Below are 21,644 nucleotides of genomic sequence, written 5' to 3'. Positions count from 1 at the left end.
AAATTTAATTAAGATTATGAAGTTTAAGTAATATTACGCAATAAACACTGGTTGGAAATTAAAAAAACTAGAAATATTTAAAAATGAACTTATCCTTTATTTAGTTAGTTCACTAACAGCCAAATATTGAAACGACATTCTTAATGTGTCGAAGCGTTTTAAATAATAGGGCCACGGTCAAACACCTTTTAAATGTATCGTCTGACGAATAGTAAGTGGCGCTTGTGAAGCGAAGAGTTAAAGATTCGGTTCAGAATTCCTCCGTAAATTTAATAGCTTTTTAATAGCTCTCAAAATTAATAAGATGGATGTCAAAACTTTGCAGTAATACGTCTTGTAGATATTAAATGACAATAAACACTAACATGATAAAAAACAATAACATGATTTCAAACAACCCGTTCTTCAAAGTTAAATTTCATTACGTAACTGTCAAAGAATTATTTAAGAGCATCCGATAAAATAACTATGGAAATAAATCTTTTAGTTTGTCGTCTAATTTATAATAACTGATAACACGGATACAAATGTATTGAAGTTTATTTTTAGGGATACAACACGTAATGATTTATCAACTTATAGCAGAAATAAATCTGATTATGCTACTATTTACAGAAAATCGCTATCTCTTCTATGTAGCAAAAGCTTCGAAAGTTGTAATATATTCGGAAACAAAGATTCTTAGAGTACCCTACCATTTCATTACAATCTGTCCAGTGGTTGAGAAATAAAAATACAAACTTAGTTTAGACTAGCTGTAGCTCGTGGCTTCGTCTGCGTATAATTTAAAATAATGACATGGCCATATTACTGACAACGTAGCTTTTTAATGGTGAAAGAAATTCAAATCGCTCCAATAGTTTTTGAGTTATTCCAATATATACAAAAACACAAATCTTTCCTCTTTATATTATTAGTATAGATATAAAAGATAGATAATAATAGAATGTTTTCTTTGTTTCTATCAGGCCAAGAGAAGTTAATACATGTTGCTTTTAATTATTTAAGGTTGATCCTTAAGTTTACTTTACGAATTCATATATAACACCGATTTCAGTAAATTGACAAATAACCGGGTCAGGAACACTTAACCTCAGTATACGCGTTACCTACATTAAAGTAATGCAAAAAAACAGAACCAGAACCACTACGTTATACGTGATATTACGTAAATCCCACGCCACGCATTATATCACCTGAACTATTACTTTCAAACCGACTCTTTTCAACTGTTTATTTTTTTTTTAATCTTTTCATCTAACTTTTTATTTCGTAGGAAAAACTATGTAGAAAATCTTTAGAATGTTCCTTTTTCTGATAATATTTTAAAATTATGACTCTATTTAATGTTTTCGCTTAACAACTGCACCTTCGATACGTCTATTTTGTATGTGATTAATGGTCGGTTTTCCAGCAACGTTTAACCATTCGTTGGTATTTTTGGTTCAATTAATTCATGATATGAGTTTCTGAACCACTTAACTTGAGTTTTACTCCGTTGAAACTTAAGTAAACATGAAACTAATGAATCACTAGGTATGAGAAAATAAGTGCAAACTTCAGAAACCAGCATAACAGTTAATAATTCTTTACCTATTTATTATTATAGCAACAAATAACAATATTCTTGAACAAGATGTTATTTTGTTATACAAGTAGGATATAAATTCCATTATACTTTAGAATAAAGGGGTTGAGTGGGATATCGGCGTTCAACAATAAGTGCAAATCCGACAAAATTGTCCTTGCATCGTAAATGCAGTTCTGAGCCATGCTTCGTGCTGTTTCATAAATGTATAAAAATATCGCTTCGAATTTTCATAATAATTGTAACTTCAAATTTTTTTATCGTTAGAAATATGTACTCCAAATTACTAAGTTCTCCATGAAAGTATCTTTTTTCTTATTAAGTTATCACTGACTAGTCGAGGTAGATAGTCGTGAAAGTTTGAAGCAAATAACATCTTACTTATTTTCGGAATGTGTTTTGAGTGGAGCACGGACTTTTTATTAAGAAATATTTCTCGGGCTCTTTGTCTCAAGTTCAGGTCACAAAGCGACTATCGATAGCAAAAATTGTAAAGAATTATTATTTGAAAAGCCCAAGAGTAAAGGCAATAATAATTCTTAGCTAGAAACATGGCAATAATTGTGTAGGTCAACACCATCTGCCGCCATCTGATTTATGACATCTTGGGAAAAAAATCCTCGCTGACACTCGGCGCGGTTCGCTCTCCGCCTTCCAACAAATGACGAAAAAAGATTTCAGCATATTTCTGTTACATTTGCCGAATGATCTCATTTATCTTTTTTTGGTGTTTTTGCAGTGGTGTTATTCGTATTTTTAGTTCAAATTAGTAATCATGTTAGTTTAAGGTTTCTGTTTTAGGCTTTTCAGGATATCGAATAATCTTATTTTTTGATTATTAAAATATAAACATCTCTACTCTTAACTGAGAAAGAATTTGTTTGATTGAATTTTTCGAAATAATATTACAAAAAATATTAATTAAAGCTTATTTAGGTTGAAAATCTCCGGGTGGTTTGTTAGAATATGTATTGGAAATATTAATAAAAAAAACTATATATAAGGCCTAAGACCAAAAGTTTTTATAGCTAAAACTATTCGTTGATATCATAGAGAGAATAAATAAAATATCTTTTTCGCTATCAGGAGCCAGCGCTTGAAAACAATCTCAGTTATTGTTAAAGCGCAATCGCTTAGTAAATACCGATTCACTATTTTACCGAAGAGTACTTTTATTGCTTGGAAGAACGCAGCTTTCTCAGTTTCTTACTACAACTTTAGAAAAAAGAAGAAAAAGTACTCGTTCGTCTGTGTGAATTGATATTAAGCAATGACTTATAGTCATACTAAGTAACCTTCCTCCTTCACCAATACCAACTCAGTGTATCGATAACCAGAAGATAATGTTTACCCTACTTTTTACTTAATAATTAAGTATATGGATGGATGTATAGGTCTTTGTTACCACGTAACTCCGGAACGAGTTAACGAATTTGTATGAAATTTGGAACGGAGATGATTACAGTCTGGTATAACGCGTAGATTTTTAAATCAATTTGTTGTATTTTATGAGGATTAAGCCGCGAGCGACAGCTTAGTTACATGATAACACGAGCTGTCGCTCGCAAATTACGTTAGCGCGAATTTGGACCACCCGTTACGACATTTTGACAGCGAGGGATTTAAAAAAAGTAGCCTATAATATGCCTATCCATGTCAGCTACCCTCTGTTGAAAGTCTCATCGAAATCGGCCCAGCCGTTACCCGGAACAAAAGCGGCTTACGGACAGACAGACAGACAGAAAGATTTGTTAGCAACACAATTGCATTGAAAAACAAAAGAAAAACACCAGAAATTCCAGAAATCGGGATTTTTTCTTTTGATATTACAAACAATGAAAACATGATTTATTAAATATCTACATTGTAATGTGAAATAAAACGCACGATTTACATTTTTTCATTTATTTAACAAACATTTACCTTGACATTGGGATACATTTATCTTAATTGGTAAATACATTTAATTAAACACATCTATTATGGAATGAAATTGTTTATACAAGCCTGATTCACGATTATGCTACGAACAATATTGAGTATTATGTTCTAGAGGGAAAAGACATAAAATCCATTGCAACGTGGAACAGACTTGCGTTATTTTTACTAATTAAAATCTACGTTTTTTTATTTGAATTATTAAATCTTACCTCGACTAAGTAGTTAACATATAAAATATACGATGTCTTACATTTAAATATTATACTCAACGAAACGATTGTGTAAATCAGTCATTTGAAGAATAACTTTAAACTTAATTATAAATAGGTATTTTAAATATCTATAGTTATAGTGAACACAAAAAAAAAATAACAGTTTGAATACAGGAGTGGTTAATAAGTATAGCAGAAGTATAATATATGACTAATGTCAAGCGTTTTCATATTTTTCCAATTGATTTGTTAAAAAAAACAAACAACAGTCGCAATTTTTCCCTCTTACAATAGGTTTTACTGCCTAAAGTAGCAGAAAAATATTTTTAATCTGTGTTTTTATTATAAATGAGTGGCATGACAGAATGGCAGACAGATTTTATAAATGTTGACAGTGGAAAGTCCACGGTTACATATATTATTTTTCGCGAGAATTTTTCGACGTGAGTGAAAATAATTTAAACATATTTTCGAAATTTTATCGATTTAGCTCATCGTTTTCTGAAATATCCGATTAAGAGATAAAACGGGTGGTATTATATATGCTGATTGAGTATACACAGAAGTGCTAACGTCCACATTTTGTTTTTGAAAATACGAAAGTGAATTCAGCCTTTCGTTGATGGACGGATTAAACCGTACATCATACAATTTTATATTCAAATTAATATTATTTTGATCGCAATCAAAACCACCCACGTATTTATTTATATAATTTTGGCACTTTATCTATTTTAGACCTTTAGTACTTTGAATGGTCAATACTCGTAAAGCTCCAGATTACGTCATGGATAAAATTAGAAGAAAATTGATTAATAAAATTAAAGTGATTAAAATCTGTCAAACGTAAACGCGGTTACACCAAAATAACAATAACAAATGAAATATGTATATTTTATTCTAATTTATTACAATAGAAAGCTTTATAGGACGGCAGCTCAATCAATTAACAAGCAGTTTAAAAGATAAAGAAACATAGTTTAATTCTAATCGTGAATTGAAAGTAAATTATGTTTTCTTTAGTTAAGTTATTAATTTTATTGATATGATTCACTTACATACTGCCTTTGGCATTATAGTCTTAGTAAAGAACAATACCACAATAATATATTATTAGGAAAACTTATTTCAATTAGGCTCATACGAATTTTTAAATTATACTGTTTATTTTCAATTGAATATTTTGTGTGCAGTTCCTTGTTTACAGCTGTAATGCTAAAGGTTTTAGGATTATAGTTGGTTATTCTCACAAATTTTATCAGTGTTTTTAAAATGTACATATTTTGAAAGAACACTTGGTTATTTTTAGGTTTCTAGAAACGTTAGTAGAATTAAGATATATTGCAAAATATAGAAACTTCATTAAATGCTATGGCGTGTTTAAAAAAGTATAAAACGGTGGCAATAACACAAATTTTTAGACATCCAATCTGCTTTAATCCTTTTTGTTAATGCACGCGTTTGAAAGCAATAAACAAATGGTTGTTGTAACTTAAAATAATTCCTGCTGCATAATTCAAAACGATTGCTGTGCAATCGAAGCTAAAACGTTTTTACAAAATTGTCATCGACACTAAAATATTGCAGTTGTCGGCTGAGTACTCGAAATTTATTTCAATTGGAAGTGAGAACAATATCAGTACGTGAATACTAGATGTGAATTAAACCGAGATAAGTAAAACAAAACGAATACGGGTTTAAAATGTTTGATAATTTATTCAATATTTTTTTTTGATGCACTGTGTTTCAACTAAAATTTGGAATAGAATCTGAACAGTAAGATTTCAGGAACAGCAAAACAAAGCTAAAAAAATTCGCTACGTTATAGTAATCATTTAGGGTCATCCAGATTTCAATTTTTTCCAGGTCTTAAGCTACCTACCGTGTATTTTTTTTATTTACGGAAATTTTATTTATTTAGTCTAATTGAAAAAAGTTTTTTTTTTCACTAAACTCGTTATATAATACACGACCCTGATATTTATCTACTATATTAAGATTTCGCATAATACAAAAGAAATTTGTCGAGAGATGTTTGGTAATGTGGTAATTATTATGAGTTAAAAGTCTGCCTGAAATCTAACATTATTAGTCACATATTATAAAGTTAATGAAAGGGTTTCGAAGATGTAAGAAATATACAATGATCCTACGAACGTTATAAGAAAAACAAACATGAAGTAACTATTTCGCAGCTTCTATAATGATTAATATCTTATCAAATAACATCAATTTGAAGTAGGTCGACGAAACCCAACTACGTACATAGTGAATATTAGTTAAACCGTTACAGATTGATAATATCGCATCGGCGAATCAATGATACGCAATTATTCTACATTAAATAATTTAATTATTCCATGACTATCTATAGAATATCATAAGGAATGTATCCTTAGCGCTTACGACAATTATCCGTTAAGAGTAGATATGAAATTGCCCGTACATCGATATATATTTGGCACGTATGGCATATTTCACTAACATTAAAACGGAATTGTCTTCAAGATTGTTAGCGCTTGTTATAGATGTTCGCTAACCGAGATGTACGCTCCAGTGAACTTACAGTTGGTAGAGTTCAAAGGAGTCAGACAACTGGCGAGCGTGGGACGCACGACGGACGGTGCCCGCGTCCCGGGTTGAGCATCAGACTTGTGCAAAACTGGCTCGCAGGGCGGTCTCCTCCTGGGCAATGTGGCTGGCCGGCGTGTAGTACTATACAAGACAAAAGAACCAATATAAACACCAACTAAGTATATCAAAATATAGTACTGAAATCAAGCACGAAGTTATCTTTTTAGTTTTCCCCGATAACTTGCCAGAACTCCTCATAGTAGAAAATCTCACGTTTTCGTAATTTTTGTACAAAAAATATTTTTATTAAATGAGGTTCTAACCAAGAACTAAAGTTACTTTACCCGATTAGATAAAAAATAAAAATTAAGTTGATTTATGTTTAAATTTAAAAATAAAGTATGCAGTTAAATCTGCACTGTTTGTACAATAGACCTTAAATTCTGAAAGTTAAATAATAAATTAATTTGATTCTAATTTTGGATAGTTTATAAAGTAATGTAGTATTAAAACAGCTTACACCAGAGTACGGTCCGCTATTCCAGTCGATGCGTTCTTGTTCACGTTGCGGGGCAGGTCGCTGGGTGGTTTTAATTTCGGGAAGGTTTGGCAATCTCGATTTGGCTTTAAATGCTGCACGCAGTGGTATGTTAGCCTTCGCAGCTTGGACCCGACCGTATTGGAAGAATTCAAATAGTGCAACAGCTAATGCCAGCAGCAAGCCACCCATCAAAATGTAAAATAAGCCGGCAACTTGTCCCAATGTAAGTTCAAGTCCATTAAAACTCTAAAATGTGAAGATTAATATCATTAATTGTTGTTATGTGTACTGTAAATAAACGATATTGAGTGAAAAATGAAAAGGGTCGTTCAAAGAGTGTTACAATTCGTAAGTATGTGATGAAGTGAATTTTTAATTCATGTAATGTTAAGGGATGAATTAAGATTTTTTATGGCTATTAAGGATTGAATTATTAAGAAATCTATTAAGCGTTAATGAACGTACCTGCTCATGCGCCTCACATTCAGTCTTAATGAACCATTTACGAAGCAGAATTTGTAAATCGCCATCTTTTCTCAGTTTTTGTAAAACGATATTGACACCATCCCTAAAAAGTACTTAACTGTTTCATTCGGTGTTAAAAATAACGCCTTTATTGAATTAGTTAAATCGCTTGGCATAACAACGCAATTGCAGTGCATTATAATTTTCGCTTAGTAATTCGCAAGGCGTATTCATTAGCAAAACTATATACAAACCTAAGTTCGGATCCCTTTGGAAAAGCCACGGCAAAGTCTATCAGTCCTGGTTTGGTTGTGGTAACCACCATCTCGCACGGTCTTTCTATAGTGTTTTTTTTCCAACTCAAAGATGAACGATCTAATAAGAAAAATAGCCAACCATGTTCATCGACAACTTCCGATGATTCTGTTGTTGGTGGTTCAATGAGTTCAGGTTGTTGTTGTCCGTACAAAAGGTCCTAAAATATTTCAAAATTGTATTTTAAACCGAAAGGAAAGAGGAGGGCCTTAATTCGTCGCTATATTTTTATTTATTACTAGCTGTTCCCGTGCGACTTCATCCGCATGAAATTATGAAAATTTTGTTTTATTGTTTATTAATTTAATTTAATTACATTTGTCAAATTATCAATTACAAATGTCAAAATGACATGACATGATAACAACCTTACGTCCTTGATGTCAGCAGCAACTTATGGTCTCTTTCCCACATTAGGGTTTTTATCCAAAATATTTAACCCCTAAGTTTAATGGCGTTAAAATATATAGCCTAAAGCGTGACGCAAGTGTAGGGCTTTTAATTAAAAAAAGAATTATTCAGAAATATGCAGTAATAGCTGACATCTTAGGCAACAAAAAAGTGTATATTTACGCTTTATTATAATAGTATAGATTTAATTGTATAAATTGTTACACCATAATCATACAAATCTAGTATTGTTATTTAATTTAATACAAACATTGTAAGTTACGAACGTAATGATGTAACGTTTTAAAATAATCACACAACAAAAGGCTACTAATTATTATACATTACTAATATTTACCTCAGGGCAAGACGTTACTTTAATGTATAGCTGTGTCGGATCAGATATACGAGCCAATGTTAAATACGACGCAAGATTAGCAGTGTACGAACATATCACAACCAAAGTAAAAAACCACCAAACCGCTCCAACTATGCGCCCAGATAGAGACCTGCAAATAATATTTTACACTAAAACTTTTATCTGATATTGAATTCGAAAATACAAAATATCGTACACATATTCCCTTCTATTTGACAAACAAACGAATAGTCAGTAAATAAAACTGTATGTTTGTAAAATAGTATATAAAATCATTTACTAACCTCGGAGAAATATCACTGCCTTGTTGCATAAAGGATCCGATCGAGAACCATATAGAATTCCAGAAACTGAATTCGTTTATAACCGTCGTCTAGAATCAATAAATGTAATATGTGTTGTGGGAAAAGGATTACCCAAAGTTATATTAGTCATATCATACGATGTAATATATAAATGTGATTTTATAATAAATACCTTGGTCGTAGCGACTTCATTGTGTTCGTTTGATTGTGATTCTGTAACAGATACGAGGCGCCACTCGGATGGAGAGAATCTCGATACAAAAAACAGTACGATGCTTACGGCGAACATACTGAATAATATGCAAAGCTGGAAAGAGAACAAACATTAATAATACAATAATGTTGTAATTTTACACAAGCTATTTAATTAATTAATTGATGGTACTTAATTTAATTAAATAATAAATTAATAACATGTCTTTGTTATACCAAACAATAACGTTATATTTTTTATTGTTATCGAAAGGTATATTTAATCAGATGTATTAAGTTAGTAATTATTACTGTTATATTCTTAGCATTGATTTGATGAAATTTTTGATATTTACCCATATCTCTTTCGACAGCGGATGAAGAAAAGTAAATACTGTGCTTGCGTTCTCGAAATCAGGTTTCTCTGGTTTTGCATCGAATGATAGAAATGGTTTACTGAAGTCAACCACCCCCTCTCTTTCAGGGGTAACCGTTAGTGGAGCAATCGCTAGATCTGCCTCCTGTATAAAATTTTTTAAAACATTTTTTTTTATTCAAGAAAATACTATAGCCGTTCTAACTGAATGTAATAAAGTTGAAGTAAGAAATAAAATAAAACTACGTGATAATTTTTTATGATCTTATCGTCCGAAATATAATACAAGTAGATATTTGCGATAAAGGCTCACAAGATTTATGACTTCTGACCTACTACGAAAAGGGAAATCGTTTACGTGGGGTACGGGATGACTTGGTATTTACTATATTTAACACCCTGAATTATTTTGTACGTACCATGTATTAACTAAATCGAAATGTTTTTACGCCTTTTTATGATATCTATAAAAAAAAAATTATTCGACAATGTTTTGACATCATTATAATATAGCTTTCGCTCGCAACTTCGTCCGCGTGGATTTAAAAAATAGTAAGTAGCCTATGTATTCTTCCAGACTATCCCCTACATCTGTACCAAATTTCATCTAAATCCGTCTAGCTCTTTAGGTTATAGACTCTAACAAACATCCATCCATCCATCCAACCATCCATATAAACTTTCTCATTTAAATTATTAGTGAGAAGTAACATAATGATGTTTTGTAACAATTCTTGTTAAAATAGAATTCAAACCGGATAAAATGTGTCTGCAATTTTTATTCGCTAACATTATTAAATGGGTTATGTGGTTATTAGGTAACCGCAACACATATCAATCACATTATTGGATTATTTTCAATCTATATGATTTAAGATGTAGCTAAAAAACTTAATCGTGCGAAGTATTCAATAGTTTTTGTAAGTACAAGTGAATAAAATTATGTTTTTTTTTGTATCCCAAAAGTCTATCTTTTCCGAACTTTCACTTACAAAAGAATTAGGTTAGGATATGTATAGAGCGTGTTGTGCTCCATTGAAAACACTCAACGAAATTAGATATATACGAGTGGGCACGTACCTTTCTTATAAGTTCTCCGACCATTCCGTCCCAACCACCGGCCCGTCTTGTATTCTCTTTGCCGTATTTACCATCTTTAACTGTACGCAGTTCATCTATGAAACATAATTTTTCTTAATACATTTATAACAGATAAAAAGTCAACTAGATGTGAACCTTCCAGTTGAAAAATGTATTCCTTGCATTGTAATGAGGAAAATGTAACATTTACTCTGAATTTTACATTTATTTCAATATATTTTACCCTATTAAAATATTTCACAGCAAATTAATATAGTATTATAATTTTGTTGTTATTATTTCAAAGTAACTTACAGTTAATTTCCATTTTTTGAAAGATCAAGAATGCTAGATCTACACAGAAGCCTCTAAATGGGTAAGTTACAGCTGGTTCTTGGTCACGAATCACATAGGGAGGTTCTTCAATTGTAGACACAATGTATGTCTTGTTACGATTGTATTTACCGACAGCGTATTTTGGTCTTTTGATTCTGGTGATCAAGCCTTTGTGGTCGTACCACGTGCCGATCTGTTAAGTAATTATGAATTAAAATTTGTTACAAACGATTTACTAATCGAAATTGTGAAAGCAGTTAACAAAGAATTGATTTTTAAAATGTACAATACTGTGTCTCAAATCGTCTACGTTGGTACTCAACAACGTCATAATCTTTTTTCTTTTGTATTGTTAAACCGTGCGGTATTTTTATTAAGATAAAGCCAGTAACCTTCTTTACATACGGTTTGTCGAAACACCGGTAGACTTGTTTATTGTTAAAGTTAGTGTTGTAAAACTTTAAAATGAGAAACTGGAATAGTTATAAAAAGTTTTCTATTCGTCGGTGTATAGGTAAAATTCTGAAAATTCTATTGTGGTGAAAACTTGTACGGTAAAATATAAAGCTTTTGTACATCGAATATATGTTAAATTTATTTCATACCTTCACCAAGTCCCTATTAACCGTCATTTCCACTACCTGTAGGCTAAAATTGCATCGAGTGCCTTTCTCGTCAAACCTGAGAGGGCCGGTCAAGCCTTCTAAGTCCGTCTGAAGCAAACAATATTATAATAATATATGGACGTTATATCGTCTCTTCTTTAATTACTTTTTCCATACAATAAATATACAGAATAATAAACAAATACAGAATATAAATAGTGAAAGTATGTAAACATTTAATACAATGAAAACTTGAAACAAAATAATTATTTTATAATAATAAAATCAAGATTTAGTTATATAAGGAACTCATTTTATATTCAGGAATAATACATCAATAAACCATAAAAAAAATTAAATAAGGTGCTTATGAAAAAATAACATTTTAAACATACATTTCAATACAACCTCAGGTAAAGATCAACTTGTAAATACGTATTAATTGGAGAGTTAGTTGATAAAGCGCAAATTGTGATAAATGAACTGAACACAAAGAGTAAACAGTTACATTCAGTTGTGTGTTATAAAAAGGATTTGCAGCTTTCCGCGAAACTGGCAATTAGTAGGTACATGGCTCATACTAATTAGGCGTCAGGTAGCGAAACCTCATTAATCGCCAGAGGTTCTGCCACGACGCGGCCGCCCGCTCAATATAAAGGAACGTCTCATATTCAGCACCTGTGTACTCTACAATTTCGTTTAATTTGAATCCGCTAACTTATACTGACTGCCGACTGCAAATTGATTTTAACAGAAATCTAATAACATTGATTTTAACGTGTAAATGTTTTGCAATGGCTCATATATATTTTTTAATTAAAATTTATGTTATTATTTTTTAATGAAGAAGGGGGCAAACGAGCAGCCTAGTGTTATTTGATCCGACATCCGTAATGATAAGGGAACCGCAGATGCATTGTCGGCCTTTAATGTTGGTCACTATGTTATGTACTTAATCCGTTTCTGAGTATATATTTACTGTCAAATACACAACTCTTAAAAGGTAGTCAATATCTTTTTGATATTTTGCATAAACAAATAATTTTGATTCTCGTTATGATTTTAAAATTAGTTTTTGAAAATGAAATAGGAGAGTAGAAGTCGGACGAGAATGTACTTTTTTTTAATTCAGCCAACAATGTCGCACAATGGAATTAATTAATTTAAAATCGTACGTTAGCACAAACTGGAGGTTGTTCATTATCTGTTAGTATGGCCGCCGGCGCGGCGTTTTATACAACACGGTTATTGTATGTTACGATGGAGCAGTATCCTTAACCAATTAACGTGATTACAGTTTCTTTGTAAATGTATGATTTTATGGGGCAAAGCTTTTTATATATGTACGTAATATATTATTTTAAACAATAAAAAAATATTTGCCACGGCTGTGGTTTTCTGGTGATAAGATGTGAATCCGTGTTACTGGCTACGCGGCGCAGTGATTACGTAGCAAGTGAGCTACGATTACGGCCGCGTAGCATGTGTCGGCTACATATGCTACGGTACCGTAATCAATGTAGCTCTCGCGCTGTCATAGTAACACTTGTAAAATATAATAATATATTTGAAAAGTACTATTAAAGTGTTATCCATAATATTTATTACTATGTTTATGTATGTTTAAAAGACCGTAACCGACCGTGTATGTAGTTTCTTCAATTGCAATGGCAGAGAAGTGTAAAGAATCTCTAATTTATAAGCCATTTGCATTTTATCATTTATAATAAAACATAAAAAAGTATTCACAAGTACAGCTAATAAACTTAGCATATGAAATATAGTAAAATTCTGTGTTTTTCGCGTTATTTGTTGACACCTTATTCCTGGGATAAATAACACTCTAAAAGTTTATTTTGTTTTGATAAAACTATCACCTTTCTTAGTCACGTTGGTACTAAACGTTGAAACTTGAACCATCCCTTTACAACGTTTGCTTGCTTACTCAAAGGGAGAGGACACTTCTCATATACAAGACAGACATTATTCTGCTCGGCTTTTTGGCTTTGCCGACGTCGCCTTACAATATTCACAACAGGCGCTATTTTTATTTTATGAACAGACGTAATCTTATTTAAACTCTTTCTGTATCGATGAAACACGAAGGGAATTTTAATTAAGCAGAACTATTTTTGTATTCAAATAATCTACTTAATTAATTATTGTTCATTAAAGTAGGTTTATATAAGTTATTTTAAAGGCTGGAGAAGAGCATAAGAAGACCAATGCTTTAAGTAATCAAAGGTCAATTTAGGCTTCAGAAGAAGAATTTGACTTTACGGAATCGTATAGTAAAGTATGGAACCTGTTTTACTCGTTAAAACTTTTTTCATTAGCCGATGGTTCACAGTTGTCTATATTCTAAGATCTATAAATATTCACGATATAAATCGAAAGGCTTTTGTTGCCGGCAGTATTTTAATGTAAGTTTACTGGCGAATTCTGCAAGATCGCAATTCTTAGTGGATAAACGAGCGCATAGCTCCTGCAGGCAAGTGACCACTGCACTGTCTTAGATAAATTTTGGTTTGATTTATTTGCAACATAATGTTCGATGAGATTATTTGATATAAATATTCTAACGTGGTTAATATAGAAAAGGGTTTGAATAGTAGAATACATTACTTTAATAATATATCCAAGATGGCTGCCAGTATAATATGGCCGAGAATATCTTTGGTGTCCCTTATTAATGTTGTGACGTAAATGTGCTTTTACAATTTCACAATCAAAATTTGCTTCCTGAAATGTTCGTCAGCTATGGCATATTAGAAAGTAGTATCTCTTCCAAAATGGACCTCTATAATACGGTCGATGTTTCGTCACAATCAGTGTCAGCACTCTCTTTGCACGTTGCATACTGAGAATAACGTTCAATCGCCCGCATATTTATTTGAATGTTCAACAATCGCTCGCATGTGCTACAGGGATTTTAAATTACAACAAAGAGTTCGTTAGCGTTCAATATACTGAGATAGTCTTTCGCATTTAATCAACCTGAAGAGTAGAGATCGAGGAATTTATTTTTAATCCACAGTTTATAGTCTGCCGTACACGGATAGCTACAAGAAGTCTATCATGGCCTTTTCACTCAGCCGTGTACGGCAACCGTAACTTTAACAAATTGTGACATTATGTTTTCCTTGATCAATACTTAAAATACGCAAGCTATGTCTCTTATAACTTACCTTTTTTATCAATCTTGAAATCTTGTCTCCTATCTCGTAAGTCCCGGTTCCAATCTTGGGGAAACAGTCCAGAGTTTTGTTGGAACTACTGCGTGCACTTCGTCGTGTCAGTCCTCTTAAAATATCTGGTTTCTTTCGCAGCAAACGAAAGATAGCATCAATAAGCACTTGGACTCCGTCGTACATCAAAGCAGCTTGCGCCTGTACAAATTTACACATATATCGAAACCGAATAATTAAAACAAACTAAATATTAATGCTTTCGGATATAGTCTTTAAAAATATAGCGTATTAGAACTGCTTCTTTGGTTAGCGAATCAATAGTATTGTGTTGTCTAAAATTTTATACCGTTAATAAAAAAAATGTTTATATAAAATATGCACATAATTTAAAGAAAGGCGTTAGGATATCTTTAAAATATTTCTATTTATCGTCAAATTCAAACAAGAAATATTTCATTGTTCTACTAATTTATATTCAACAAGAAACAAAACATTTGATGCAATATTACAACCAAACGTTTGTTTTTAAAGAAGACAATATAATCAGTTCGCCGACTGAATGCATAATTACAAATTCATAATCATTGTAGTACGTGCTCCTTCTAGGAATTATGCTTTTACCGTCGGTTTATATTACTATCACGTAAATTTGTAATGATCTACAAACCTACTTTTTCTTAGCGTTGAATATTACCCTTTTTTATCTATTTCAAGTGGTTAAACGAGCTTCTACAAATATGGTCTTAGCTTTATCGTAAGCATAAAATAAATAAAAAATATCGTAAGCATATTTAAATAATATTATCAATATCCGAATGGAATACAACAAATATTAGACAACATTGTTAATGAAACAATCGCCTATATTAATGGGAATATCACCATATTTTCTTATTTGTATTGCAAACCTAGTAATTGTCATTAATCTTTATCTAATATAATGTAAAATATCTTACCGAGATAGTTTCCCTTTTCCACATTTCAGAAAAATTTCGTACAAATCTTCGAGTAAAATCAACGATACGGAATCCTGTAATATTTATGGCACCGAATTCAGTGATTTTTTTCTCCCAACGATCATCCATAACCTGTTTAAAACATGTAATTAGTATTATTACTAAATAAAATTAATTGTATGGCATTTCGAAAAAACCTTTAAACCAATTTGATTAAACACTGCCTCGTAAATGATTGTTTGTATTGTATTTTGCATGTTGAGCAATTTACGATAAATTCTGTGCATTTAGTTATAATAACGTATTCAAAAATGGAAACTGTTTAATTATTACCGAATTATTTGTAAGTCAAGTATACATTAAACTAATTATTTTGTGAGTATTGTTACTTATAAATTATTTAAACATCATATAATTGTAATATATATTAATAGTAATTGTTTAAAAAACCACCAATATTTTTTTTTATACCAAGTTTAATAAAAAGAACGGAAACGTATCTACTTTGGTCCAACTCAATTTAAATTCAAGAAAACTATAAAAAACGATTTGAGTCGAGTAACCTGATTCGATTGTGAAAATTTATATCTTAATTCTTATAGAGATATATCTGTAATTGGCATGGACGAGACTATAAATATTTTACGATGCTAATTTAAATAGTAAACTAGACTTTCCACCGCATTCGATAGCTTAAATGGAATTTGGATACTCACCAGGCCACTTAAAAAGTAATGGTAGTTCCTACGGCCAAGTTGCACGCTACGTACGTGCAAAATCAGTGCTTCTTTCGCTATTTGTGTAGAGGAGTCGAGCACAACGTATTTGTTGGTCCAACGGTCGAGCTTCTCCAGTGCGCCAAGAAATTCTATAACATCTGTAGCATTGGAGATGCGTTTTACATTCGTAATGCGGAATGTTGCATTAGAGGGATGCAGGCTTTGGTACAGCTGTTGGAGACGAAGCAGACCTGAAAAAAAATGATTGGTGAGATTTATTTGTAACTAGCTGTTTCCCGCGAAGTCGTCCACGCAATATCAAGATAAAAAGTAGCCTATAATATGCCTGTCTATGTTAGCTAGCCTTCAGTTAAAGTCCGGTCGAAATCGGCCTAGCTGTTTCGAAGATTACCCGGAACAAACTCGGCTTGTGAACAGACAGACAGACACAAAAATTTTTTTTGATTCGATTTCAGTAATGCAAATACATCATCTTCCCGAAATCTGGAATTTTTCTTTTGATATTACAAATAGACACTCCAACTTTATTATATTTATAGATTATATAACTCAATATGCTTACATAAATAACTCGAATTTAAGTATTTAGTTTACGTAGATAAAGAATGTTGATAGGTTAACAAAGTTGTTCGGAAAACAAAATAATGTTTCCTTTCGGTTATGTTAGGAAATTAGTTTCTGCCTAACGAATTTATTTTTATTTTAATCTCGTTGTCTCTCTTGAAGATACGTGTAAAGAATATAGTAAGTACTCCTAAGAATTTAAAGCTTATCTGTTTCAGACCAACACATGAAAACTTCCCTATTGAGTCCTTAGCTGAATACAGCTTGGATAACAGGTATTCAGTTTAAAATACAGTTGCGAAATATACTGATTTCTACTCGAAGCAATCTATTTAATTACATTTCATTGAATCAATTAAAATATTTAAAATGAGTTGTTTTAGGTACGTTATTTGGTTATTGGATGTGATTATTAATAGTTTATGTTTATAACCTAAAAGTAACCTAAATACTATTTTGTTAAGTTAGGTTGTCGAGTCGTACATTCAGTGAAAATGCAATGAAATTAATAAATTTCAAATGTTAGTTAATCTAATACTGATTTATGTTTTTAATTATGATTTAAAATAAGTACCATCCATGGGAGCTCAAAAATGCGACGAAAACTCCCAGTGATTCATGAGTTTGGAGTATTAAGTTTTGGATTTTGAAAAGGATAAGTAGAAACAAACTCTAAGGAATGTTATAAACCAGTTAAGTGGATATAGCATCCTGTCTTGGGTAAATATTGAATGCGTCTTTTTGCAGTGAACAATCACCTTTTCCGTGTAAGCAACAAAGGAAATAACGAGAACTGAAGTAGGTACTTCACATGTTCTACGTACCTGTTATATTGCGAACGAAAAACCCTTTGCTCGACTACAAATTATTTACCCTCCTGTTTGTGTACTATCCTTGTTTATATCACACGGTGTGGAAGTATTCTTGCCATTGAAAATTTGACTCTGCTGTGGTTAATGTAAATTACATTTTTGTACTTATTTTTGCTTTATGGCAACTTTTTTTATAATATGATGTACAAGCTACCGAGCGATATTCCAGTATTATAATAAAATGCAGATTAGTTAGTAATGTTTAATAAAAGTATTTTATTTTTTTAATTTCATAAATCAGCGATGTATATTTTCATTTACACCATTGTTTGTCTCCTACGTAAACTTGTCCAAAAATTGGACGACTCGACCAAAACGACAAAAGATCTTTACAACGCAACGACAATACCAAACCAACAAACGCAATGACAATGACAACCACCAAAGACACCGGCGAACCGCAGGAAGTATATGTGTAGCGAGACATGAGACTAAACATCGCGATACAGTAAAATAATGTCTCGCTACAGCGCCATCTGTTAGGGTGTGGCAGAAACGGCGCAAACAACCATAATATTGTTAAAACAACGTTGTCCGAAAATGTTATATCATAAATCACATGATATAGAGCCAATTTCAAGGTAATGAGTAATTGCACTACGATCTTGATGAATTAATTAGCTGTGATTAGACAATTTGCGTAGATTTATGGCCAATTTGTCTTAATTCTCTTGTATAATTATTTGATCGGTACATAGCTGTTAACACGTTAACGATTCAATTCTATTCCGATCATGTCAAAGAGGAATCATCTTCAGTAAGAAAGTCAATTATTTATCAAACAACATTTAATAAAAACATAGTTTTACCTTTTAATCTTGACCAAAAAAACAACATTAATGGAAGTAGAAGTGCCTCATTTATCATAGAGATTCATTATGCAGACCTCGATCTAGCACTTTTGTCATAATTTCAGTGTAATATCCGCGAAAAGATTGAAGGGGTGACGAAGACGTGTCTGGAAGAGGGTCGACGTGTGGGTAATGAAGGCGTTATCGTATTATTTGTTGGGCCGCGGCCATTTCCCTACGGCCCGGGAGAAGCTATTATCACAACGTTGTGCCATTCTCTTCTAAAATCTAGAAAAATCTCAAGAACTACACAAAAAGTAACATATTTCCAGTATACCTTTTTATAAAGATACTTTATTAAATAAATTTGTACTGCTTATAGTAATATTATGTAGGTAGTTTATATTTTTTGGAATTATGGATTTCGACTCCAGGCTTATTTTATATGTTTAATCTTAAGTCGAGAGCGTAATTACTTTTCTATTGTAAATGCATGATGAATATGAAAGCAGAAATTATGATTTAGATAAGTTTTTTGTAAAGTAATCCGTTAATCGATTCAATGCAGAAAGGACAGGTCCCTGCTCCTTGTTATCCCAACTTCAAGAGCGAAACGTAAGCAAAAGTCAGTAGCTTTTTGTAAAGGAAATTATCTACAACGATAGTGACGGTGGCAGGTCCAACGGAATTCCGGCGTTGTGGCTCGTTGAACGTGATTCCTCTCCGACATGATTACGCCTTTTCTTATATTGTTCGAGATGAATAGCCACCCCTGGACAAGAAGTCAGCTGAATTCGTAACTCAAGAAAAGAAGTTGTCGATCCCTCGGACACTACTTGAGTGCATTTTAAATTTGATGCGTTGTTCACAGCTTGTCAGGCATAGTAGTATACTAAGTCAATTTATGAAGAAGAAGCAAGAAAAATGCTTGTATTTGTCCTTGAGTTTTTCGAAGTGCTAACAAAACAAAAATAAGAATCTTCATTTTGAATGGCGCTTAGGATAATTATAAATCTATTTTAAAACCGAAGCATTAGTAAAAATGGTACTCTACATCTCTTAAGAGTCGTAACAACCTCCATCCAGCGTTTTCATTCTCATGACAGTTAGCCATTTTATTTGTCCTCGGCTATTTGTAAATTATCAAAAGGTCGAATTAAGCGCTGTCTCGTCATTGCAATTGATAAAAATATCGTTTTTTTCAATTTTCATAATTATTCTAGTAAACTATATAAAAAACATATTGCTGAAAATCTTTGAGACGTAGGAAACTAAATGCAAAGTATGCGTAGTCATTAGCAAATTGCTTTATTTATTATCTCTAATGTTTCTCTTGCTCTTTAGATGAGATATTTAGGTTTAAATTATTTAAAATGCGTGAAAGTATTTCATATGTTGAAACTTAATATTATAAATAGTAAAATTTATATAACTGTACCGTAGTTAACGTGATAACTAGTCTGGATTGATGATGAAAAAAATCTAGAATGGGCTTTGGAAGGTAAGATAGTGAATTTTAAGGTTTGTTATCGGTTGTTTCATTTTAATAAAACGTTTCATAAACAGTTATAATTTGTTTCATTTCAAATTCAGTGAAGTGTTTTACATTTCATGCGAATTAATAATGTGAAAACATTTGAACATCGATTTGCGTCAAGCATTTTACGAGAGTTTGAAATGTAATTTTCGATGAAAAGTAATAAAAAAGGGGATACAAAAATTTCAATCACGTTTTGAGTTAGATAGCGTAAAAACCGTTAAATGCGCCGCGAGGCGGATACAATCGGCATCGAACGTAATCCTGTCCTCGCCTCAGGCGAGCGTAAGATAAACCTCCGACAAGAATAGATTATAAATCACGAAATATCTCAATATCATGCTTTATTTGCTGAATTTATATGTGGTAATTAAAATACCATCTATTTGCCTAAATCTGACCTGAAACAAAAACCTTCATGTTCATAGCGAAAAGCATGTGTCAGATTTAATGTAAAGTATTTAGAGTTTTATGGCGAAACGTAGAAACTAATGATTAACAAAAAATCTTATTTACAAGCCATTTGTGCGCCGTCCAAAATGAAAAGTTATAAGAACGTATTTCTTAAAAAAATAACATATTCTATGAATCAAATAACATTTTACACACAAATGGAGTTGTAAATAAAATAGTATTATTCTCACATTTGTTTTTGAATGTTTCCGAATACATTCGCAAAACCGGGAAACAAAACGTGAGCTGTGCAATCTGAAAACAAAAACAAAAAAAGACAGATTTTTCTAATCGTTTCAATTTAAAACGTACCATTTGAATGTTGAATATTGTTGAGCCATTTTAAACGCACTAGGCTTATTGGCGCCAAACGAATTCAACGTTTTAACAATTCTGAATTGAAAAGCATGAGTGCTAAATAATAATGAAATAGTTTAAGTGTGCTAGGCATGAGAGTATAGATAAATTTAATAAAGAACTGATATAACTTGTTTTGAAACTGTAGAGTTTATTTTTTCCTTATTAAGTAAGGTAAAGTAGAGACAATAAAACTACAAACACGCATTCAAATTGCTACAATTACCTCATTGTCTCAAGTATCTACAAGACGCACAAGATTGTAAACGTCTTCTTTTCTACACAACCATGAAGTTTCACGACATTTGCTAAATTCACATTGAAAAGTTTTCTTTATCTTTCAAAGTTCATTCACTAACGACTTGGAATCTAATTCACTGCAGAATAAACTTTGAGCTTTATCTAAAAACGTTCGTGAAGACCGTTACAGACTCCGATTTTTACAAATCATTCGGGGCTTTTGGTAAGAGTGCAATGGAATTCCAGTCGTTCCAACTTCTTCGCTGACCAGTCTTAGTTTGAGCAGACAGTTTTATTCTTAGAAAGAACAAAGTCTACTCGAAAATATGCTTAACAAACGATTCGAAAACGAAGATAAAAGCAATTTTTCGGTAAGATATGCGTTAAACAGCAAAGAGGAAAACAGAAGAGTTAACCAGTAAATACCTAAAAGTAAGGAAGACATTCTGATGCTGGTTAATTGTTAAATTAGAATAAATATTATCGTAAATCAGTTATCAATATGTCGCCTTTGTTTGCGTACCACAACTATGATATCGAAATTGGTTAAATTTAATTTTGCAATAATATTATATATTGTCAGAAACATCGTGTTTTAATTTAATTTTGTTCGAAATTATTCACCCGTTATTCAATGCTACCTA

At 31.8% G+C, this 21,644-nt stretch overlaps 1 protein-coding gene across 1 annotated transcript in view; it reads right to left on the bottom strand.

Annotated features, from left to right (window-relative positions):
• Positions 1-5,486: 5,486 nt before the first annotated feature.
• LOC106111926 (glutamate receptor 1-like) overlaps positions 5,487-21,644 on the bottom strand; it is a 93,847-nt gene continuing 77,689 nt past the window's right edge. Inside the window, exons 5-18 of the mRNA XM_013294134.1 lie at positions 16,163-16,416; positions 15,447-15,578; positions 14,488-14,688; positions 11,300-11,407; positions 10,674-10,887; positions 10,359-10,453; positions 9,259-9,423; positions 8,883-9,017; positions 8,690-8,778; positions 8,385-8,535; positions 7,576-7,796; positions 7,322-7,424; positions 6,836-7,102; positions 5,487-6,456 (exon numbers count right to left, since the gene is read on the bottom strand). Of these exons, the coding sequence (XP_013149588.1) occupies positions 6,388-6,456; positions 6,836-7,102; positions 7,322-7,424; positions 7,576-7,796; positions 8,385-8,535; positions 8,690-8,778; positions 8,883-9,017; positions 9,259-9,423; positions 10,359-10,453; positions 10,674-10,887; positions 11,300-11,407; positions 14,488-14,688; positions 15,447-15,578; positions 16,163-16,416 (2,204 nt within the window). The 3' untranslated portion in view covers positions 5,487-6,387. The remainder of the gene's footprint in view (positions 6,457-6,835; positions 7,103-7,321; positions 7,425-7,575; positions 7,797-8,384; positions 8,536-8,689; positions 8,779-8,882; positions 9,018-9,258; positions 9,424-10,358; positions 10,454-10,673; positions 10,888-11,299; positions 11,408-14,487; positions 14,689-15,446; positions 15,579-16,162; positions 16,417-21,644) is intronic.

This window comes from Papilio polytes, unplaced genomic scaffold, assembly GCF_000836215.1.
Source record: "Papilio polytes unplaced genomic scaffold, Ppol_1.0 DF824381.1, whole genome shotgun sequence".
NCBI lineage: Eukaryota > Metazoa > Arthropoda > Insecta > Lepidoptera > Papilionidae > Papilio > Papilio polytes.
Note: the sequence above shows the minus strand (reverse complement) of the source record. Positions and strands in the feature narration are given on the sequence as shown.